The sequence below is a fragment of the Ochotona princeps genome, chromosome 2 (genome assembly GCF_030435755.1).
Source record: "Ochotona princeps isolate mOchPri1 chromosome 2, mOchPri1.hap1, whole genome shotgun sequence".
NCBI lineage: Eukaryota > Metazoa > Chordata > Mammalia > Lagomorpha > Ochotonidae > Ochotona > Ochotona princeps.
Window position 1 is genome coordinate 19,594,301 of NC_080833.1, and position 24,899 is coordinate 19,619,199.

At 45.2% G+C, this 24,899-nt stretch overlaps 1 protein-coding gene across 2 annotated transcripts in view; it reads right to left on the reverse strand.

Moving 5' to 3' along the window:
• WASF2 (WASP family member 2) overlaps window positions 1-24,899 on the reverse strand; it is an 84,499-nt gene that overhangs the window by 14,062 nt on the left and 45,538 nt on the right. The window contains exons 1-2 of one of the 2 annotated variants that reach the window (XM_058677497.1): window positions 20,279-20,335; window positions 3,580-3,752 (exon numbers count right to left, since the gene is read on the reverse strand). In XM_058677497.1, the coding sequence (XP_058533480.1) occupies window positions 3,580-3,709 (130 nt within the window). In that variant the 5' untranslated portion in view covers window positions 3,710-3,752; window positions 20,279-20,335. Of the gene's footprint in view, window positions 1-3,579; window positions 3,753-20,278; window positions 20,336-24,899 lie in introns of those variants that run through there. The other variant, XM_004592195.2, reaches the window with a different exon arrangement.

Here is a 24,899-nt window from a genome sequence, read left to right on the forward strand (position 1 = left end):
CATGAGTTCTGCCTCCAAAGACCCTTGGATTTACTTTAAGAGACAGATAATTTGCAACCTCTGATACTTAATAATAAAGGCCTGTAGTGGGAGCTCAGAGGAGCACTTAAGCCAACCTGGGGAGGAGGCCCTGAGCTAAGTCTGAAGGATAAGATATGGGTAGCCAGGCAGACAAGGAGGGCCAGGGTTGTCCAGCCAGGGGCAGGACAGCAAGAGTCCTGTGTGGAAGTATGGGGGAGCAAGCCTATCTGAGAAGAATTATAGTAATTGGCAAATTATTCTTTATTCTCTTCCTTTCTTCCCCTCTTTGTTTTAAATGGCTGCAAAATGGAGGAAGACAGATTGCAGGAAATGAGGCTGGCACCCTTCAAGAACACTCCGAGAAGACTGTGTTCAACAGTCTTGTGTTCTTCGAGAAGAAGGTGCTGACTACTTGGCTAAAGAACTTGGATGTTCCAGAGGAACAGGTGAAATAAATTGTTAAACTTTGTATTCCTAATTTACAAGTGTGTTAAAGTCCAAAATTTAACACAGACTTCACCAATTCAGAATTATAAAAGGAAAAAAGTAAAATTTACATTTTAGGTAGATCATTCTGAAAGGGGTAGAGGGGACAGAACTCAGGGCTGGATTAGAGAGGAGGCCAGAGGGAAGCCTGGGCAATAGTTCAGGTGAACGTCAAAGCTCTGAAAGAAGGCACTGTCGGCAGATGCTCAAAGCAAGGGACAGTGCCAATACAGAAGTCTGAGGTTGTTTTGGTTTTACTTTTTTAGAATTTATTTTACTTAAAAGTTAGAGAGAGGGAGGGAAAGAGAGATCTTCCATTCACTGTTTTACTCCCCTCATGGCTGCAAGGGCCAGAGCTGTGCCAGCCTGAAGCTGGGAACTGGGAGCTTCTTCCGGGTCTCCCATGTGGGTGCAGGTGAAGCATTAACCTCATACATCATAGGACCAGCCCCCTTTTTTTCATTTTATTGGACAGGCAGAGCTTCTGAGAGAAGGAGATACAGAGAGAAAGATTTTCCACCCACTAGCTCACTCCCCAAGTGGCTGCAGTGGCTGGAGTTGAGCTGATCTGAAGCCAGGAGCCTGGAGCTTCTTCCAGGTCTCCTACAGATGCAGCGTCCCAAGGCTTTGGGTTGTCTTCAGCTGCGTTCCCAGGCCACAAGCAAGGAGCTGGATGGGAAGCAGGACTTCAGAACATCAACCGGCACCCATATGGGATCCCGGCATGTGCAAGGCAAGGACTTTAGCCACTAAGCTACCATGCTGGGCCCAGGGGCTAGAAGATCCTGAGAGAGAGAGAAAGAGAGAAAGAGAGAGAAAGAGAGAAAGAGAAAGAGAGAGGCAGAGAGGGAGAGAGAGAGAAACTTTCATATTTGCTGTTTTACTCCCCAAGTAGCTGTAACACAGCTGGGGCTAGTCCAGGCTTAAGATCCAGCTCCCTGACAATGTGCCTGGGAAAGCCTAAGTGCTCAGGCTCCTGCCATTCTGGATTCTTGGTTTTGGCCCTGGCCGTTGGGGTTATTTGGGGAGTGAATTAGCAGATGAAATATCTCTCTTTCTCTGACTTTTCCCTCTCTCTGTAACTTTACCTTGCAAATAAATAAATCGTTAAAACAAAACAAAAACCAACTGTGCTTGCTTGCTTCCTTCGGGCTGTGTGTCTTTATGCAAGTTACCTTAATTTCCTGAACTTTCATTTCTTCATCTGAAAAATGGGAATACCATCCTCTGTCCTCATAGGATTACTGGGATGAACAAGTGCGATAATTTATGCCAAGTTTCTATCAGAACCTGTCCTGACAGACTAAAGACAGATGGGAGTTCCCTTCTCACGCCTTTCTCTCCTTAACCATTATTTATTTCAGTCTCTCTGGTAGAGTATGAGCTCCTAGAAGGCAGCAATCATTTCTTATTACCCCTGGATCTCAGCATCCAGTTCACAAAACACACTAGAATGGTGTTACTGGACACACAGAGGGTTAGATAGCCACACAATGTGAGGAAATGTTGTTTCCTGGGGCACAAGCCAACCCCAGCCCTCAAATGAGCTTCCTCAACACTGGTGTAGGCTCATCACAGGTGGGAGGGCCAGTGCTAGCATCCACCCAGCATGTCTTGGAGAAATGCCTGGTAGTGAGGGTCGCTCCTGCCGTGTGAGGAGAGAACCAGGAGCTGAACGCACGTTGTCCGGCGGAAGGAGCCTGTGTGTGACTGCCTCCTACCCGCTTGGTCTTCTCGGGGCAATGTGAGTAGAGACGATGATTTCTGCAGCAGGTGGGGCTCTCGCAGCCCTCGAGTGCTTCCTTGTCAGCTGCACTGCTGCTGCGCTGCTGTCAGGGTTCCTTTGTGTGCAGCAGGCACTGGCGGGGCTTCGCTTCTTTGTGACGCCCATCCAGGTTTTCCTAAGCCCTGGATCAACCAAGATGGTCCCTGAGCTGGGTGAGGGCTTTGGAATTTCAGACTCCATCTATCATCGGGCCGCAGAGCAGTGTCTCCTCAGGCTCCTGGTGAATGCCAGGGCCTATGACTATCTGGGGGAATGCAGGCTTTCTTTATATTCCACTGCCTTCACTAAGGGCAGTGATGCGACAGAAGGGGTGAGTGTCTGACATAATTCACATCAAGATGCCTTCGCTAAGGTAGATCACGACACTGGATTCTGACAGAGGTTCTTAGGGGAGCTGGAGTGGCACGAGACAAATGCAGAGACAATCCATGCAGCTGCCCTTCTCAGAGACCTCAGCTTCAAGCAAACAAAGTCAGCTCGGTTCAGAATGAAATCCAAACCACATGCATGCACCGCACCCAAGGCAGCTCATTCATTCTTGCCAATTTAAAAAAAAAAAAAAAAAAAAAGCACAGTTGAGCTGGCTTTTCTTCCGTCAGCTCCAAAACAGACTGGGCTAACCCCCATCTTCCTCCTAGAAAAGAATGGTTCCAACTACTATTTGTGTCACTGTGTGTTCAGGCAGCTTGCAAAACTCCCAATACCCTTGAGACTGCGGAAGTAATTTGTACCCTGAACTTGGACCTGGGGGCTTGCAGCACAATTAAATGTATACCAGGGTGGACAAACCAGCCAGAAGCTCTCTGCGTGTTTGGTTTACTCTTCTTTGGAAAGAGAAGGGGGAGGGTGTTGGGGAGATAAAGACTATTGGCACATTTGAGGCTTCCACCAAGTCAGGCTACATGGAATAGCTCATGTAATTACAGGCACATTCCCCGACCCAAGATACTGCTCTGTGAACCTCCCACTTTACACACGCAGGATTCTGCTCTGTCATCCCATCTGCAGTTTTTGCTGCAGCCCTTCCTGCCACCCTTCCCACAGATTTCTTTTGAAGCAGGGGGAGGGGGAGGGGGAGGGAACCTCGAGGGTGGTGATAGATAAAGAAAGGAGGGAAAGGGAGAATCTGCACAGAGAGGAGCCTTTCTTTGGGGAGGGGTGGGATGCAGTTTGCATTACCTAGGGAAGGCATATGGGGGAGAAATAGGACTGTGGGAGGAAAAGAAACTAAATAAAGAGCACCAACGACCCCTGAGGGCAAAGCACAGGCTCTTGGAGGCACTCACTCAGGCTGCCCAGCTGTCGGATGACATTTGCCAGGGTGATGTTGGTCATGCATTCCAGCTCGCTTCTCACTCTGGGCAGCGTCTGCCGGCACAGGTGCCTCGGCTCGATGTTCCTCGTCACCAATGGCATGGTGGACCTGCTTCAGGCGATGTGCTGAACGATGAAAAACAACCTCAGAAAGAAATAACAGGAAAGTATTACTCAACCACAAATTCCAGGCACACTAGGGTTGTCTTTTTTTTTTTATCTTGCTCTCATATAAAATGGTTTAAAGGGGCCAGCATTGTGGCACAGGGAGTTAAGTCCTCCCTGGCCCCTCCCCAAGCCCTGCAAAACCAGCATCACATGAGCACTGGTTCGAGTCCTAGCTGTTCCACTTCTGATTCAAATCCCTGCTAACACACCTAGGAAAACAATGGAAGCCAAAACCAAACACTCGAACTCTTGCCACCCACATAAGAGACTCAGCCCAGGGCCCAGCACAGTAGGCTAGTGGTCAAAAACCTTGCCTTGCATGCACACGTCACCAGGATCCCATACAGATACCCATTCATGTCCCAGTGCCCCCCTTCCCATCCAGCTCCCTGCTTGTGGCCTGGGAAAGCAGTTGAGGACAGCCTAAAGTCTTGGGACCTGCAGCCACTTGGGCAGTGAGTCATCAGATGGAAGATCCTTCTGCCTCTCCTTTTCTCTGTATATCTGACTTTCCAATTAAAAAAAAAAAAAAAAAGACCCAGTCCAATCCCAACCACTACAGCCTGAACTGTGAATGGAAGACCTCTTTCTCTGTACCTTTATCTCTGTAACCCTGCCTTTCACATAAATAAATCATTTTAGAAAAAGATTTATTTATTTTTATTGGAAAGTAAGACACAGAGCGGAGGAGAGACAGAGAGGAAGATCTTCCATCCAATGATTCACTCCCCAAGTGACTGCAACAACTGGAGCTGAGCCGATCTTCCAGGTCTCCCACATGGGTGCAGGACTCTAAAGGCTTTGGGCTGTCCTCCACTGCTTTCCCAGCCCACAAGCAGGGAGCTGGATGGAAAGCGGGGCTGCCGGGGTTAGAACTGGCACCCATATGGGATCCCAGCGCGTTCAAGGCGAGGACTTTAGCCGCTAGGTCACCACACCAGGCCCCAAATAAATCAGTTTTAAATGGATAGGGGCCAGATAATTCTCTGCTCTGTGGTGCTAGCATCCCATATGGGTACCAGTTCCTGTCCTAGCTACCCCACTTCTGAGTCAACTCTGCTGTAGCCTGGGGAGAATGGTGGAACATGGCCCAAGTCTTTGGGACCCTGCGCTTCTGTGGGAGATGTGGAGGGAACTCCTATCTCCAGGCTCCAGATCAGTGGAGTGAGCCAGTGGATGGTGAGCCAGTGGATGGTGGAGTCAGTGGATGGAAGACCCCTCTCTATCTCTCCTTTGCTCTCTATGAAATCTGCCTTTCAAATAAAAAATTTTTTTAAAAATAAAAAATACATGGGCCCAGCGGCGTGGCCTAGCGGCTAAAGTCCTCGCCTTGAACGCGCCAGGATCATATGGGCGCTGGTTCTAATCCCAGCAGCTCCACTTCCCATCCAGCTCCCTGCTTGTGGCCTGGGAAAGCAGTCGAGGACAGCCCAATGCTTTGGGACCCTGTACCCGCGTGGGAGACCCGGAAGAGGTTCCTGGTTCCCAGCTTCGGATTGGCACAAAACCGGCCGTTGCGGTCACTTGGGGAGTGAATCATCGGACAGAAGATCTTCCTCTCTGTCTCTCCTCCTCTCTGTGTATCTGACTTTGTAATAAAAAATAAAAAATAAATCTTTAAAAAAAAAAAAAGACTTAATCCTTCCAGATCTTCCTGGATGGGTGACTGTTAATGTACAACTAGATACTAGTGGCCAGTAGCTATTAATACTACTAACAAACTATTAAGAACACTTTTACATGCTCAGTATGCCACACCTGAGGCTGAACAAAATGCTCCAAGATAACCTGTCCTCTCTCTTCTACTCAAAAGCTCCCCATCCTCTTCCTACTTGGTTCAAATATAGGTGCTTGCAAGACAGCAGGAAGTGTCTGGAGTTGATCCTGGAACTTTCCTAGTTACTGTTTCTTTTCTGGTGAATTGCTGAGGCCCTTTCCCTGGGAAATCCTCCAGCCCTTCAAGCTCATGTTGAGCTGTTTTAGATTTACTGAACTCCTAGCTTTCTGATGAAAGGGGGGCTTTTAAAAAATAACATTTATTTATTTTATTTCAGAAACAGAGCTGGAGAGGGAGACAGAGCAAGTGAATGATCAATCGAATGCTTGCCTCCACTGGCTCAGTACCCAAACACTGTAGAAGCAGGTGACGGACCAGGTTGGGCCGGGTTGGGCCAGGGACTTGGGAGCTTTGTCCAGGTCTCCACTGAGGTAGCAGAAACCTCATCACCATTGCTGCCTGGGGTCCACATGAACAAGAAGCATCGATGCCGGCTCAACTACTATGCCAGTCCATGGAGGTTTCAAACTCTAAAAAATGGATTGGTACATTGGGTTTATTCCGTTTCCTTAGCTTGTGAACCTAAGTACGTCTAATGTGACCTAATGGTTTTTGTGCTTGGGAAAATGGCAAATTCACAATTCGCTTTACATGAAAAGTTAAAGCATAAAGATAACACATCCAGGTCCCCAATATTATTAATTCTTATTAAAAAAAAAAGGCAAAAATATCAGCTCATCACCAAAAAAGCTGATTGTGCAAAGCTGATTGTGCATAGAAAACGTTTAGACCAAACTAAACACCAGAAAACACCATAGATCTGAAAAGTGAAACAACAATAACAACAGCAAAGGGCTGAGGAACCAAGAGAAATAAAAGCAGCAACCCTGCAGGCTCAAGGCGGGTGGAACCTTCAGAACAGACTGCTCCTTGTTATGGACATTCTGCTCGGCTGCAGTAAAAATAAAACAGGAAGCCAGCAGCTTGGGGAACAAGATTTCCTGTCACCAACAGCAACAGCCCAAGAACCCAGAGAATCAGCTGTTTGCTTATAACTTTGAACCTCCCTTTAATAGTCACTGTGTGGCAGCTGTGCCTATCTTTGGGGTGCAGAGGTGTTTCCTGAATACTTGTCTAGTGTCTAAGGAAATGATTTCCATTCCGTTTCTCTGCTAAGTTCCTTCTCTGACTCAACAGGTTTTCTAATCCAAACTTTGGACTTTCCATGTAACTCTTTCTCTTTTTTACTCATGTAAAATCTTGGGTACTGAGATGCAAACTTTAAAGGCAAGGCTGAAGAGAGGTTAGACCAGGAAAGGAAGCAGAAATGACAAATAAAAGGAATTTTGCAGGGCTCTGACACCATCCTCCAATGCTCTTAGAGTCTAAATTTTCAGGCTTTCTGAAAGAACCAGAAATTCAGGGCACAGCCAAGAATGATTGAAAACAGCCACTGTGCCTCTCTCCACTTACAATCACTTGAGTATTGTTCCAGCTTCTCAAAGGAGCTCAAAGAGCCAGACCACCTTGAAACTGTCGAACGCATCCACCGACAGCACATTCCAGACTTTCCCCTGGATTCCTAATGGAAACTGGATTCCAGATGGCTAGTAAATGGTGGACCTGGGATGGGTGTGGATTCTAACACCTTGGTACTTTGGCATTTATGTTCTCCAAGTGCCTTGGGCAAGCAGATGCAAATGGAGTTAACTCCATGTCATCAGGCTAGACATGACCAGGAATCAAGTTTTCAATAGCAAGACAGTCTCCCCTTCCCAAAAAAGTCAGCGCCCATAACCAGCTGGTGAGTACTCAAGAAATAGCAACATGTCAATATGCACCAAGACTACACAATTGGAAAAGTTTATCTGCTAGTAAAAAACCATTTTTTTTCAACATCATCAAGTGAGGCAAAATTCTCTGATATGAAATTACTACACCAGGACTCAGATTTCTCTTGGATAACCAATGGTTTTCTTCTGCACAAGTACTGAATTATACATGATCTGAAGTACAGCAGTGAAAATCCTGCATTCTAGCGGAAATAAACTTACAAGTGGGCAAAAAAGCTTCAAGGTTCTTGACTCTCAAGTTAGCTTCAAGAAAATTTATGGGCTTTGAAATTGATATATACTTGGGTTAGAATCTTGATTCTGACACTTGTCATGTTTGGCAATTTTTCCTGAGACTTTAATTAATATATATAACATACACCAATTACCCACAGTAGGACTAATAAAAACAATAAACAGAAAACATAGGTGTAGCTATTTGTAGTTCCTTCAATTATTCACATCTTCCTGGAGAATTAATTACAGTCACTGAAAAATAAATAAATAGTTCTGAAAAAATGGGGAGAGGGTGCAGATTGTGTAGTACAGTGGGTCAAGCCGCTATTTGGAATGCATGTCTACATCTGATACTGGAGTACCAGGCATCAAGTCTTGCCTCTTGCTGTGATCCAGCCTGTTAATCTGCCTGAAGAAGGCCCTAAGGATCTGAGTTCCTTGCCACCCTTAAGGGAGACTTGGATGGAATCATGGCTCCTGTGGCCCAGTACTAGCTGTTGTAGGCATTTTAATCTCCCCTTCTGAAACAAATTCAACTCTATCTTTTAAAATTTTCTTTGAAAGGTAAAGAGATTCATCCTGTTCCCTCTCCCAGTGTTCATGGCAGCTAAGGATGGGCTGGCACAGGAACTTCAGTTGGAATTCAGTAATGCAAGCCAAGTCTCCCACACTCAATTACTTGAACCATCACCTGCTTCCTCTCGGGGTTTGCATCAGCAAGAAGCTAAGGCCAGGAACTGATAGACGGGAACCCAGAGACTTAATACAGGACGTAGCTGTCATTTTTGTGTATGATTTATGTATTTTATATTTGGAAAGGCAGAGTGTCAGAGAGAGACCAACAGAAAAATTTTATTCACTGGAAATTTTATTTACAGCAATAATTATTGCTGGAGTTGGGTCAGGAATTTCCATCTTAGTCTCCCATGTGGGTGTACTTGAACCATCTTCCACTGCTTTTCCAGGAGCATTAGTAGGGAGCTGGATAAGAAGCAGAGCAGCCAGGACTCAAACCAGCTCTCTAGTATGCAATGCTGATATTACAGGTAGCAGTGTAACCCACTATGCCACAATACAAGCCTCATTTTTGTTTTTAAAGATTTATTATTATTTTTTTATTGGAAAGGCAGATATACAGAGAGAAGGAGATACAGGGAGAAAGATCTCCCGTCCGCTGGTTTACTCTCCAAGTGGCCACAATAGCTGAGCTGATCTGAAACCAGAAGCCAGGAGCTTTCTCTGGGTCTCCCACACAGGTTCAGGGTCCCAAGGCTTTGGGCCGTCCTTGACTGCTTTTCCAGGCCACAAGCAGAGAACAGCTGGGGTACGAACCAGCACCCATATGGGATCCCGGCTAATGTAAGGTGAGGACTTTAGCCATTAGGCTATTGCGCCGAGCCTAGGCTTATGTTTTATTAAGTATTTATTAATTTATTTTTCAACTATTTGAAAGGTGGTAGGGGGAGAGGGAGAGAAAGAGAGAGATCTTGCATCCACTGGTTCACTCTTCAAGTACCTACAACAGCCAGGGCTTCTGTATAGTTGGCAGCGGCCTAAGAATCTAACCCATCTTCTGCCTCGCAAAATGCATTAACAGGAAGTTGGTTCAGAAGTGGAAGTTCTGGGACTCAAACCTACATTCCTATATGGTACGCAAGCATCCCAAGCAGACTACAGTGAGACGTGGATGATTTTTTTGGTTTTTTTTTTTTTTTTTATTTGAAAGGTAGAGTTAGAGAGATGAAGAGAAAGACACACAGAGAGAAAGAAACCTCTGCATCTGCATCTTTACCCCTTAGAGAGCCTCAATGGCCAGACCTAGGCCAGTCTGCAGTCAAGAGCCAGGAGTTTCTTTTGGGTCTCCTACATGAGTGCAGGGGAAGTAGAGCAGTCGGGACACGAACCAGAGCCCACGGGGGTATTAGAGATGCAGGTGGCAGGTTTAACCACTACACCACAGTGCTGGCCCCAGGATGTGGATATCTTCATCACAAGGCTAAATGCCTGCCCTTAACACATTTTAAAAGATTTTGTTTTTGGAGGTTGGTGTGGTGGTAGAGCAATCTAATCCTCTACCTATGGTGCCAGCATCCTGTAAGGATGCTCATAAATTTGAGTCTTAGCTGTTTGACTTCCAATCCAGCTCACTGTTAATGGCCTGGGAAAGCACCAGGAGGATGACTCACGTCTTGGGCCCTGTATCCACATGGGAGACCCAGAAGAAGCTCCTGGTTCCTGACTTCAAGTCAGCCCAGCTCTGCCTGCTATAGGTATTTGGGGGAGTAAACCCATAAATCAAGAATATCTCTCACTACCTCTCTTCTCTCTCTGTGACTTTGCTTTTCAAATAAAAATAAATCTTGCCCCCAAATTATGTTTTCTAGAAAGCATTTATTCTATTTGAAAGGCAGAGAGATACAGAAATGTTTTATCTGTTGGTTTACATCCCAAATATCTGCAAAAAGCCAGGGGTGAGATATGCTTAAGCCAGAAACTGGGAACTTAATCTGGGTCTCCTAGATGGGTGTTAAAAATCCAATTATTTGGGCCTGGCACAGTAGCCTAGTGGTGAAAGTCCTCGCCTTGCACGCGCTGGGATCCCATATGAGTGCCAGTTCTAATCCCGGTGGCTCTGCTTCCCATCTAGTTCCCTGCTTGTGGCCTGGGAAAGCAGTTGAGGATGGCCCAAAGTCTTGGGACTCTGTACCTGCATGCAAGACATGGAAGAAGCTCTGGGCTTCTGGCTTCAGATCAGTGCAGCTCTGGCCATTGTGGCCAGTTAGAGAGTGAATCAGCAGACAGAAGACGGAAGATCTTCCTCTCTGTCTCTCCTCTTCTCTCTATATATCTGACTTTCCAAGAAAAAAAAAAGTGTTTTTTTTGTTTTTTTTTTAAAAGATCCAATTACTTGAACCATCATCTGTTGTCTCTCAGGGTTTGTAAGAAGCTAGTGTCATGTACTGACCCCGCTCCAGCATGTGAGAAGAAGCTCTTGGCTTCGGATTGGCTCAGTTCTGACCATTGTGGCCACTTTGGGAATGAACCAGCTGATGGAGGATTTTTCTTTCTGTTTCTCCTTCTCTCTGTAAATCTGATCTGCCTTTCCAATAAAAATTAAATGATCTTTAAAAAAAAAAGCTTATTTATTTGAAAAGCAGAGTTATTTACACACACACACACACACACACACACACACACACACACAGGGAGTGGGGGAGAAACAGATCTTCTGTTGCTGTTTCACTCCCCAAACAGCCACAACAGGCTGAGCTGGGCCTGTCCAAAGTCAGGTGTCAAGAGCTTCTTCTGGATTTTCCACTATGGTGCAGGGAACCACCCTCTGATGTTTTCCCTGTTATATCAGCAGGCAGTAACTTTACATGCGATGCCACAGTTCCAGCCCCAAGAGTGTGTGTGTATGTGTGTGTGTATTGTTAAAGATTTACTTATTTTGGAGTAGGTGTGGTGTTTCAACAGGCTAATCCTCCACTTGCAAGCACCAGGATCCCATATGTGTGCTGGTTCATATCCCAGCTTCTCCACTTCTGATTCAGCTCCCTGCTTTTGGCCTGGGAAAGCAACAGATGATGGTTCAAGTTATTCAGCACCTGCACTCAAGTGGGAGACCAGAAAGAGTTCTTGGCTCCTTCAGATTGGCTCAGCTCCAGCCATTTTAGCCATTTGGGGAGTAAACCAACAGATGGAAGATCTTTTTCTCTCTGCCTCTTCTTCTCTCTATAAATCTGCCTTTCAAATAAAAACAAATTCCTCTTAAAAATATTTACTTATTTTACATTTTGAAAAGCAGAGGGCCCAGCGGCGTGGCCTAGTGGCTAAAGTCCTCGCCTTGAACGCCCCGGGATCCCATATGGGTGCCGGTTCTAATCCCGGCAGCTCCACTTCCCATCCAGCTCCCTTCTTGTGGCCTGGGAAAGCAGTCGAGGACGGCCCAATGCATTGGGACCCTGCACCCTCATGGGAGACCCGGAAGAGGTTCCTGGTTCCCGGCATCAGATCGGCGCGCACCGGCACGCTGTGGCTCACTTGGGGAGTGAACCATTGGACGGAAGATCTTCCTCTCTGTCTCTCCTCCTCTCTGTATATCTGACTGTAATAAAAAAAAAAGAAAAAAAAGAAAAGAAAAGCAGAGTGTCAGAGAAAGAGAGGAAAAGTTTACTTAACCCTTCCCCTGACAGACTGAGAGATTTTCCATGTGCTGGTTTAGTTTCCAAATAGCCACAATGCTAAGAACTGGGCCAGGCTGACAAAAGAGTCTAGAACTCCATCTGGGTCTCCCATGTGGCTGTCAGGGGCCCAAGCATTTAGGCCATCTTCTGCTGCCTTCTCAGGCGCATTAGCAAGGACCTGGATAAGAAGAGGAACAGCCAGACTCCACACAGTGCTCATATGACATGCTGACATCACAGGTGGCTTAACTTGCTGTGCCACAAAGGCGTAAGTTGATGCTGGACATCAGCATCCCTTGTTAGAGTACCAGTTCAAGTCCTGACTGCTCCATTTCCAGTTAAGCTCCCTGTTAAACATGCCTGGAAAGGCAGCAGATCATGGCCAAGAGCCTGGACCCTTGCTACCCTTGTATAGACCCAGGTGGGGTTCACGGTTGCTGGCTTGGCAAAGCACAGCACCAACTGCTGCAGCCATTTGTAACTCCGTAACTCTTCCATTGAAATAAATAAAATCTTAACAAAAAATGTGTCATGCAAAGAGCTAGAAGCTAGTGTCAGGGACAAAAAAAGGATATGAAGATAAACAACAGAGTTGTGAAAAAAAGAAGTGGGAAAAAGTTTTGGGTTCATGCAATGCTGTCCTTATGCGATCAGTACTGGTCTCTTCAAACTACACTTGACTTTGATAAGAGAAATCATAAACTATGATGGCATTTGATAATTTGAGGATTTGAGAAGATCTTACCCTGGCGGATGTTCTAGAGGAATTAAGTTAGAACCACTAGGAAGATAAAAGCTATGGGGAAACAGATGAGTTTTCTAGCTCCTTTTCAGTAGTATTGTCCTGTAACAGAATAGGGTCACTTTAGGTGAGATTATGAGGTCCTTTGAAGAGATTTCCCCCATCCTTGGAGTGGTGAGGTCAACAGCATTTCAGAACTATCAAAATAACTTGAGCAGAACCCTTGGAGCATGCTCCACATTGGTGACCCTGGGATGACATCAGGTGGCCAACCACCACCCCTGGGTGCCGATGCAGTTAGGAAACTGGGTACGGCTTCTCCTCTTCTCTCCTCTTTTCACCCCAGATGCAGGAGGAAGAAAAACAAAACTGAAAATAATAGTCTCATCCACTTTCCCCTATTCCTGGACCTTAATCAGTGGTCCATATAGGCATGCATCCTTCTTAACTATGTAAATACAAAAAAAAAAAAAAAGATTATGAGGTCTCACACTCCCCCCACAAATTAGCAATCAGATAGGTTGGAGAAAATTCCCAGAGTATAAGAAAGTGCCAGGAGGACACACTAGATAATGTTCACTGTGCCTTCTAAAGCAAAGATGTTAGAATTCTCATCCTGGGCTTCAGTCTCCTCATCTACAAAATAAACAAACTAAACTAAGTGTTCTAGCAGGTCTCTAAGCAACTTCCCAGCTCTGAAGCTTCTGGGTCTGCTTCTGCCCAAGCTGTTATAACCTCACTCAGCCAACTTCCACTTGTAACCTGAACACAGGATCAGAGGCAAGTCTAAAAACCACACAGAGAGCTGACCATGCCATAAATTTAAGTATCATCTTCAGGTCTAGATCCAGTTAGTTACTAGCATCTGTGAGATCTGTGAGATCCAAAAGGTACTCCAGACTGAGACCTGGGTTAAGTGGTTTACACAGTCTTGCAGCTCCCAGTCTGATTTGGGAGCTGGCTACTCAAAGATGCGAAAAGGAAGAACTAGCTTTGTGGCCAGTTCCAGATACCCATGCCAGACTCCACAGCAAATCCCATCTTTACTTTGAGCTAGTTTTAGCTAAAGACTTGAGAATGAGTCCAAGAACAAATAAAAGACTTCAAGGCATCCTTTCTCACCATAGTCTGGCAGACTCTGGACAGGTTATGTGCTGACAGTGCCTTGATAGGATTCATGCTTTGGAATGGAAACTAGATGGGTCCAGCACTGTGGCATAGTAGTCCAAGCCTCTGCCTGCGGTACAGGCATTCTATATGGGTGCCAGTTCATGGTCCAGCTATTCCACTTCCAATTCACCCCCCTAATGGCCTGGGAAAGTAGTTGATATAACTTAAGTCCTTGGGTCCCTGCATCCACTTGGGAAACCTGGAAGAAGCTCCTGGCTCCCAGCTTCAGATCAGGCCACCTAGAACCAGTTGTGGCCATTTGGAGAGTGAGCCAGCAGATAGAAGATCTGTATGATTACCCTCTCTGTAGCTCTGCCTTTCAAATAAAAATAAAATGAATTGGGATTAGTGTGGTGGTGTAGCCATGGTAGGATTATGAGGCACTGGCATGCACTTCCAATCCAGCTCCCTGTTAATAACAGCCTGGGAAAGCAGTGGAGAATGGTCCAGGACCTCGGGCCCCTGCACTCCTGCGGGAAACCTGAAAGAAGCTCCTGGGTCCCAGTTTCAGACCAGCCCAGCTCTGCATGTTGTTGCCACGTGGAGAGTGAACCAGCAGATGAAAGATCTTTCTGTCTTTCCCTCTCCATTTCTGTAATTCTTTCAAGTAAAACAAATATATCTTCCAAACATAAAAATAAGTTGTTTTTAAACAAAGAAATGGAAACTGGATAAGGTGTTCTTTCAGGTCTCTTCAGTCAGTCTTCACTCCAAATAATTAAAGTTAGCAGGAAACTGGACACCTCACATTTGGTTAGTAGAAAGTCCAACAGATTTTGACACCCATTCTACTTTCTGAACTCCCACAACACTGCTCCCAACAGCCTGAAGTGGGAGTGGGGTGAGGAGGGGTTGGGGGGTAGAAGCAGGCAACAGCCCCTCAAGTACACCCCACAATCTGAATTCCTGTTATCATCAAGACCGATGACTGCTTGTGCTGGAAGGGATGTTTAGATAAACAAACGATGTTGCATTTAGAGCCAAGGTCATTGGTAACACCCACAGAGTTCTATCAACACAGTCACAAGGCAACTGTATCTGAGCTATAGCAATAGCCATCACAACAGAAATGCTTCTCAAGGCAGTTCCTCTTTGAAAAACACCTCAAAATGCTGATCAGCAGGAGCAGGGGATGGGAACACGTGGGGACGGTGGATGTAAGACAATTAGGACTTCTGCTTTCACTTCAGCATTTCCCACTATTCTGTAGTTAACAGCACTTTAGGTGGTGTGGTGGTGCATAGGAGAAGAGGTTTGTAGTTTCTTCTTCGATGAGATGAATTTCTTTATGTTAAAAAATGCGTTCCGGGCCTGGTGGCGTGGCCTAGCGGCTAAAGTCCTCGCCTTGAAAGCCCCGGGATCCCATATGGGCGCCGGTTCTAATCCCAGCAGCTCCACTTCCCATCCAGCTCCCTGCTTGTGGCCTGGGAAAGCAGTCAAGGACAGCCCAAAGCTTTGGGACCCTGCACCCGTGTGGGAGACCTGGAAGAGGTTCCTGGTTCCCGGCATCAGATCGGCGCACACCGGCCATTGCAGCTCATTTGGGGAGTGAATCATCGGACGGAAGATCTTCCTCTCTGTCTCTCCTCTCTGTATATCTGACTTTGTAATAAAAATAAATAAATCTTAAAAAAAATTTATTTAAAGAAAAAATGCGTTCCACAAAATTAAAGAACTTCAGTTAGAAAACCAGATAGTCATCTGATTTCAAAATGACAGACACTGTACTTCAGTCTGTATGCTAAAGTAGTCCCTAGCATCATGCAGCAGCTAGGAGGATAAAACTCTCACCCACTTCCTGTTGAAATAAAGGGTGGAGCTGAACTGACAAATAGAACCAGTCTGTCTCCAAACACCAGGAATGACTAGTAAATTAGTGCAGGTCACTAAAACAATGTCCAAAAGAGACAGCAGGACAGAAATGGAACTCCTGGGGTGGACAGAAAAAAAAATCGGACTGGAACAATCAAGAAAAAGAGCTTACTTATGATCTAAAATTGAAAGAAAGTTTCAATTTAATAAAGGAATGACACCAGCTCTGGGCCCACATTCAGTCAACAGAAGGATCCTTCTTGTCTTGATTTGGCTTTGAGACAATAGTGCAGGACAAAGGACTTCTGAACTCCAGGGCTTTACTCCTTGAGCACATGGTACCTCCATCAAGGACCATTCACACCTGGTAATTCCATAACTCTCTATTGTCTTCTGGGGCATTCCACCTTTTGTTCTTTCCTTTATTACTCTTCAGGCTCTAATCATACTTTTGCTCTAAAAACTAAAATTTAGGGCATCACTTTGCAAAGTTGGTTCCTTCTAGTCTCAACTTTACCACAGAAAACCACCTTGTAAATGGCCAAAATTGGGCTCTCAAAAGTATATACTTACTTATTTGCAAGGCAAAGTTAAACAGAAATAGAGATAGATAGAGAGAGAGACAGAGAGACACAGAGAGAGAGAATGGAGCACTTCAATTCACTGGCTCACTCCCCCAATAGCTGCAACGGCCAGGACTGGGTTAGGCTGGGCCGGGATCATGAACCTCCATCCAGGTCTCCCATGCCATTGGCAGGAGTCCACACACTTGGTCTACCTTCTTCTACCTTCCCAGGCACGTTAGCTGGGAGTGGCATTGGCAGTGGATCAGTCAGGACTCCAAGTGGCATCATAGAAGACACTGATATTACAGGTAGAGGCTCTCCGTTTGATAGGATATACCTGGTTGTCCAAAAGAAAACACATTTACCTGAAGTCAGAAATCTGGATTCTAGCTATTAGTTTAAGAATGACTGGCAATCAGGGATACAATTTCCATTCATCCAGCAGTGAACTTTGGCAAAGAACACTCAAGAGAGGCTATAACAAACTGAGATTTTGTTTGCAAAGTCTTCCTAGCTCTGAAGAAAAGACGGATCCACATAAAGTCTTTTGTATCTCCATCTTTGCCTAATTTCCTGTTATAGAGCCACTACGGTTACACAAGTTTTATAATGTTGCTGTCATTGATGACTTCCAGATATAAGAGTTCATTTATTTTCCAAATTTATTGCCAAATAATCAATATTCAAATAATCAAAATGGTGTGGTTTGAACTACGAACTACTCCTCTCACTGGGCTTATTTTTACTTTGATTGGATAAATGCAGATTAGAAATAATTTACTCAAATGGAAAAATCCTTATGAGTAATAATATTTATCTTACCCTAATATTTATGGGCACTAGATTTTTTTTTTTTTTTGGCCTTCATCATCAACTGAGCATTACACTAACTCAAAAGTTTAACATGAAGAAAAAAAAGTTAACTAGGACCTCATACAGTGGCAGAGTTAAGCAGCTGCCAGTGATGTGGGAGTCCCATATAAGTGCCGGTTCAAGACCCAGCTGCTCTACTTCTGATCCACCTCCTTGCTGAAACATCTGAGAGAAGAAGATGGCCTAAGTGCTTGGATCCCTGTTCCCACATGAGAGACCAGCGTGGAGTTTTAGGCTCCTGGCTTTGGCCTGGTCTAATCCTGACCACTGCAGCCATTTGGAAAGTGAACCAGCAGATAACAGATCTCTCTCTCTCTTTTTGTCTCTTCCTTTTCTGTAACTCTTCCTTTCAAATAAATAAATAAATCTTTTTTTAAAAAAAGGTAAAAATAAAAATAAGCAAACTATTCTGAAAAATACTTCCCCATATGCACACACACAAGTTATCAACTCTCAACTAATGAGTTCATAAGATTACAAGACATATGTCAATATTCACAAAGCTTTGGTCATTAATTAAATAACTAATTAATCAGTTATTTAGCTTAACAGTTATATTTACATCTCACATTAAAATAGCTAGGTTTAATTTTCAACTCCAGCTTCCTGCTAATGCAGACCCTGGGAGGCAGTAGTGATGGCTTGAGAAACTGGATTCCTGCCACCAGTGTGGGATAACTAGATTATATGACCTAGACTGTGTTCCTCGTTCCTGGCCCAAGCTTAGCTCCAGCTATCTGCAGGCATTTGCAGAGGGAACTAAGTAGCAGATAAGAGCACCTTGGCAGTCTCTTACATACATTTTTAAAAAAATTTATTTATTTTTATTGGAAAGTCAGATTTACATAGAGAAGGAGAAACAGAGAAGATCTTTTTTTTTTTTAAAGATTTATTTATTTTTATTACAAAGCCAGATACACAGAGAGGAAGATCTTCCATCCGATGATTCACTCCCCAAGTGAGCCGCAATGGCCAGTGCTGCGCAGTCCGAAGCCGGGAGCCAGGAACCTCTTCTGGTCTCCCATGCAGGTGCAGGGTCCCAAAGCTTTGGGCCGTTCTTGACTGCTTTCCCAGGCCACAAGCAGAGAGCTGGATGGGAAGAGGAGCTGCCGGATTAGAACCAGAGCCCATATGGGATCCCGGCACGTTCAAGGCGAGGACCTTAGTCACTAGGCCACGCCACCGGGCACGAGAAGATCTTAAAAGCACTGATTCACTCCCCAAGGGGCCCACATAGGCCAGAACTGAGCCAATCTGAAGCCAGGAACCAGGAACTTCTTCCAGGTCTCCAATGTTGGTGCAGGATCCCTGGGGTTTAGGCTGTCCTCGACTGCTTCCCCAGGAAGATGGAAGGGAAGTAGAACAACCAGGATATGAACTAGTACCCATATGGGATCCCGGTGGTGAAAGGCAAGGATTTAGCCTTGGCTATTGCTCTGTGCCCTCTTAAATAAATTTCTAAAGCATCTTTAAAAATAACTACTTATATAAACCCCAATAAAGCTATCTTCATTTCAAATATGTCCCTTTAAAATGTACAGCCAAGGACAGAAGAGTGTGATCTCCAACTGCTGATTCCCAAAAACTTGAGATAAGAGGCTAGATACAAAATGCATTCCTCTCCAAGTCTGGGAAGAGGCCAAACCTGGGTGTGTCTTCTAGACTCCCAGACAAGCAGAGTCAAAAACCCGATCCACATGGGAATCTATTGTAGGCTTTTAGGGAAAGGGCTATTTGCCACCTTATTCAGGAATGCTGAGGACAGTGGTGCTCTGGCTCTCACAGTAGCAGTGCGTTCTGTACCAGATTAAACTCCCTAATAGTCAAGACACTGGGATACTCACTGCTGCATTAAATACAGTGGCAGATTTGAAAATGAAAGAGGAAGGAGATAATTAGAGCTGAATTGCACATCAGGCACTGAGTAAGTCTCATTTCATCTGGCCCACTGTCTAACCATTCATTTTCGTCTCTATGATGTCTCACTTGGTATTTCAAGCTTCTCTCTGCAGTAACTGCTCTCTCTCTGGGATGGAAAAGCCAAAAAAGAAACTGACTTTTCATAACTGAGAAAGGCTAGGGAAAAGAAGGTTGTAGAGCAGCAACAGAAAAGGAAATTCAGCAAAATGTTTTGCTGACAGCTGAGGGCAACATACAAATACACCGTGTGGTCACGGAACAGGCAGGCAGCAGTCTGAGATGTGAGTGTTAATACAACGACTTCGGGGAGGGGAGAGACCCAGCAATCACAACTACATCTGAGCAACCGGGACAGGAACTACGGAGCAAACTGCCATGCAATTCCGTAACAACTATTTTATTCTGCCAGCTGTAACAAGAATTCATTCCTGAAAAAGTGTCACACACTCATCTGTCACTAACAGCCCAGCCGCCAGCAACTAAGAGTCAGTAGCAAAGGACAGCTGTACGTTTACTTCCTCTCACAAGGTCTAGTCACCACTCAAAACATGGGATTTATAAGGAAAAGTCCTTGAAAAAAGGGAAAAAGTACTATTTTCTTCTTTCTACCTTCAGTTTATCAGACAGTTACCAAAGTCCTAAAAACCTCAACAGCAAAGGGGCAGAGCAGGGAGCGCATGAACAATCAGACAAAGGGTTGCATTTCACTCTGCCACCGCCACATTTTAGCTCTGGGACCTTTGCAGCAAGCAGTCTCATCTCTCGGTCTACTAAACTGCTAAATTAATGCAATGATCCCTACCTCATAAGAAGTAGCCTGGTGGCTAAACTCCTCGCCTTGCCTACACTAGAATTTCATAGCAGTGCTGGTTCATATCCCGGCTGCTCCACTTCCCATCTAGTTCCTTCTTTGCAGCCTAGGAAAACAGTTGAGGACAGCTCAAAGCCTGGGAACTCTGCACCCATGTGGAAGACCTAGAAGAAGCTCCTAGTTCCTGGCTTCAGACTGGCTCAGCTCCGGCCACTGCAGCCACTTGAGGAGTGAACTAGTGGATGGAAGATCTTTCTGTCTTTCCTTCTCTCTGTAAATCTGACTTTCCAATGAAAATAAATAAATCTTTTTTAAAAAAAGAAAGAAAGACATAGAGACCAAGACTATGTGTGGCTCACTCAATCATTATATAATATTAACACAATAAAATTCAGGTAGTATTACTGGTTAACTAATTTTACCCTATTATCAGTCAGTCAGTATTTATCAAGTAGACAGTAGAAGACACAAAGAACTGTAAAATCTTTCCCTTGAAACTAAGAGTTTATAATTTAGTTAAGGATGTATAGATAAAATCACAGTTAAGTAAAATCATAGCAATAAATGGAAGTTTACCAAATGAATGATGTAGTCAATGCCTTCAACAGGAAAGAGGAAAAGGTCACTGGGAACCAAATGGGCTTCGGAAACAAAAACATGAAGTAAGCAGAATTTAGATATAAAGAATAAAGACAGGAGCCCCAGCGCGATTACTCAACTGGCTAATCCTCTATCTCCAACGATCCCATATGGGTGTCAGTTTGTGCCCCAGTTGCTCCACTTCCTACCCAACTCCCTGTTTGTGGTCTGGGAATGCAGCATAGGATTTCCCAATGCCTTGGGACCCTGAACCTGCATGGGAGACCAGGAAAAAGCTTCTGGCTTCAAATTAGCTCAGTTTCAGCCACTGTAGTCACTTGATGAATGAACCAGGAGAGGAAAGGCCTTTCTCTGTCTCTCCTTCTCTCTGTAAATCTGCCTTCCCCCACAAATAAATAAATCTAAACAAACATACAAACAAAGAAAAGAAAGAAAGAATAAAGAAAGGAGAGTTTTCAAAATAGGGGAATATGTGCTCAATGTCTTAAACTCTACCACTAGTAGAAAGTAATGACTCCAATGGATTTCTATCGTATTTCATCAAATCTGAACTGCCACTAATCCTATTTCTTTTTTTTTTTAAAGATTTATTTTTGTTACAAAGTCAGATATACAGAGAGGAGGAGAGACAGAGAGGAAGATCTTCCGTCCGATGATTCACTCCCCTCTTCCGGGTCTCCCACACGGGTGTAGGGTCCCAAAGCTTTGGGCCATCCTCGACTGCTTTCCCAGGCCACAAGCAGGGAGCTGGATGGGAAGTGGAGCTGCCGGGATTAGAACCGGCGCCCATATGGGATCCCGGCGTGTTGAAGGCGAGGACTTTAGCTGCTAGGCCAAGCAGCCGGGCCCGACTGATCCTATTTCTTAAAATACTTACTCACTTCTTTTTGAAAGGGAGATTTATAGAGAGAGAAGAGACAGAGAAAGAACCTTCCATCTTCTGTTCACTCCCCAAATGGCTGTAACAGCGAGTAGGGCAGGTCCAAAGACAGGAGCTTCTTCTGGGTCTCCCATGTGGGTGTAGAGGCCCAAGGACTTGGACCATCTTTTGCTTCTTTCCTAAGCACACTAGCAGGGAACTGGATCGGAAGTGGAACATGTCAGACTCAAGCTGGCAGTCATAAGGGATGCCAGTACCACAAGCGGAGCCTTATGCCACAGCACCAACCACTGAGAGGTCACTGATTCTAAAAGGCATAACGGTTCCAGAGATGTTGAAAAATGTGGGGGAAAATGTATATTTTGGATTGAGAAAAACACATATTTTGCTATGACATAAGAAGGTAACATGATGATTGTATAAATTTAATCAAACCATCAACACCGTAAGAACAACAAAGTTTGGGCCCGGCATAATCGCCTAGCTACTGAAGTCTTCGCCTTGCACATGCCAGAATCCCACAAAGGCGCTGGTTCTGATCCCAGCAGCCCCGCTTCCCATCCAGCTCCCTGCTTGTGGCCTGGGAAAGCAGTCGAGGATGGCCCAAAACCTTGGGACCCTGTACCCACGTGGGAGATCCGGAAAAAGCTCCTGGCTCCTGGCTTCGGTTCAGCGAAGCTCTGGCCATTGAGGCCACTTGGGGAGTGAATCAACGAACAGAAGATCTTTCTCTGTCTCTCTTCTTCTTTCCATATCTGACTTTCCAATGAAAATAAATAAATCTTTAAAAAAAAAACCCAATGATTGCAAAAATAGAATCATACTCCACAATCTGCAAGGTTAAAATATCTAACTAGTACATTCATGTTTTACTTTATATAATTGTACACAGTTATTACAGCTGTTTCAATATCTTTGTTTGCCAATTCCAACATCTCGGTAATTTTTGTTTCTAGTAATTTTTCTAATTATGGGTCACATCTTCTTGGCATGTCTTACAACTTCTGATTGCACACTGGACACTGTGATTTTACATTGCTGAATATTTAACACTGCTATGGTCCAGAACACTGGATTTCCATCCAGTAGGCAATTAAGTTACTTTTAGTTAGAATTGGTAGTTATGAAGCTTTTTTTAACAAAGTTTTGTTAAGGCAGGTCTAAAGTAGACTTTAAAGAAATATATATATTTTTAAGATTTATTTTTTTCATTGCAAAGTCAGATATCCAGAGAGGAGGAGAGGCAGAGAAGAAGATCGTCCCTCAGATGATTCACTCTCCAAGTGGCCACAATGGTTGGAGCTGCGCTGAACTGAAGCCAGGAGACAGGAGACTCTTCCGGGTCTCCCATGCTGGTACAGGGTCCCAAGGCTTTGGGCCATCCTCAGCTGCTCTCCCAGGCCACAAGCAGGGAGCTGGAAGGGATGCGGGGCTGCCCAGATTAGAACCATCACCTACATGCGATTCCAGCGCATTCAAGGCGAAGATTTTAGCCACTGGCCTACCGCGCCAGGCCCTATATAAATATTTTTTAAAAATGTATTATTTCAAAGAGCAAGAGAGAGAGAGAGAGAGAGAGAGAGAGAAACAGATATTCCACCTTCTGTTTCGCTCCCCAGATGGTCCTAACAGCCAGGTCTGGGCCAGGCCAAAGTCAGGAGCCAGGAACTCCACCTTGGTCTCTCACACAGATAGCAGGGGCCTAATTACTCCAGCTGATTTCCAGGGCCTTAGCAAAAAACCAGATGGGAGGGCCCGACCCAGTGGCCTAGTTAGTGCCTAAAGTCCTCACTTCAAATGTGCTGGGATCCCATATAGGAGCCGGTTCTAATCCCAGCAGCCTTGTTTCCCATCCAGCTCCCTGCTTGTGGCCTGGGAAAGCAGTCAAGAACAGCCCAAAGCCTTGGGACCCTGCAGCCGAGAGGAATAGCTGGAAGAAGCTCCTGGCTCCTGGCTTCGGATCTGCTCAGCTCCGGCTATTGTGGCCGCTTGGTGAGTGAATCATCGGATGGAAGATCTTCCTCTCTGTCTCTCCTTTGCATATCTGATTTTCCAATAAAAATTAATAAATCTTTGATAAAAACAAACAAACAAATAAGCAAAAACAGATGGGAAGCACAACAGGAGAAGTTGGGTTAGGGCTGGGATTCAGATACAGGATGCCAGCATTACAAGCTGCTTAACCTGCTGTGCTATGTTGGCCCCACTCTAGGGCTCTTTCAGTTCTTTTTTTTTTTTTTTTAAATTCTCTCTCTCTTTTTTTTTTTATTGTATTGTTGTTGACAATCTTTACATAGTTAATTGCGGTTAAAAAAAAAAAAAAAAAAAAGGTTCTGTGGCCACTGGTTCTGATCCCGGCAGCTCTACTTCCTCTCTATCTCTCCTCCTCTCGGTATATCTGACTTTGTAATAAAAATAAAGTAAATCTTTAAAAAAAAAAAAAGGTTCAGGGGGGTAGGGAAGTGGGTAATATTATTATGTCCATATTGTTTCCATCATGTATCTGAGGTAAAAGGGGATATTGAGGGAGAAGCCCCACCCAGTTTCCCGCCCACCCCAAGTCCCGCATTTGGGGCATGCTCTGAGATATTTGCTCAAGTGGTTTTAATAGTTCTCCAGTTATGAATCGCTGCCAGTTTCGCTCGATGAGGTCGTCCACTGATTGACATGGTCCATCATAAAGTCTTCATTTGTCCAGTATTTCGCTGCCAACATATAGCTGAGGTGAATGACTGACCTGTTCTGTCTTCTGTCTTTTCTTGGTTAGAGTTCTGAGTCCAGCAGTTCGATTAGGGAGATCTCCAAAGAAACCTTGAGGTATTCCCAGACCAGATTCTTGTATGTTCTAGTAAGCACAGGGCCCGGCAAGTCCATCACCCCGATCAGCTGGTGGTTGCAATTGCTGGGTTGGTTCTGTTTTCAGTCCCGAGTTGCACTGGAACCAATGGGTGTTGCAGTCCAGTCTGGTTCTGCCCAGCACATACTCGGCCCTTACATCAACCAGTGGGAGCTGCAGCCTAGTCGGGGCGACCCACAATAACCCCCACAAGGCCCGCCCCCTACCCTGATTTGCCAGTATGTGTAGCAGTAGACCAGTCTGTCCCCCATCCCATTTGGCTCTTGTACTTGTCAGTGGGTATTAAAGCTTAGTTTCATCTAACCAACTCAACCATCCAGCCCTCACGGATGTTGAGTGCCTCTCTGTCTAGCCACCCCAGCCCCCGTCCTAGTTTTCATGCCCTCCCGTGGGACTAGTGACCCAGGAAGGGGGAACCCACTTTTTCCCTCCCAGGTCTCTCTCAGTCCCGGTTTATGCACTCTTTAGGTGGTTCTGTGATTTGACTTGACAGAATTAGTCCCCAGTGCCAGCTTCTGCCAGCTGATGCTGTGGCCAAGCCCAAACATCCCTCACCCACTCTAATTTATGCTTGCACCAGCAGGAATAATCAGCCCAGCCTGGCTTTTCCCTGATCTAGGCCACATGCAGCGCACAGGTGTTGCAGCCTTGCTTAGTCTGGTCTGTCCCCATCCCAGCCCACGCTCTCCAGTGGGAGTAGCTGTCCGGCAAGGGGACCAGCCCCTTAATCCCCCTGCCAGCTCTGTCCCTCCCTTCCTGGATCTCACGTGTGCTAGTTGGGTGCTGCAGTCAAATCCAGCACAGGCAACCTCACCCTGGCATTCCATAATGTGTACTGGTTTTGTCGCAACCAAACTCGG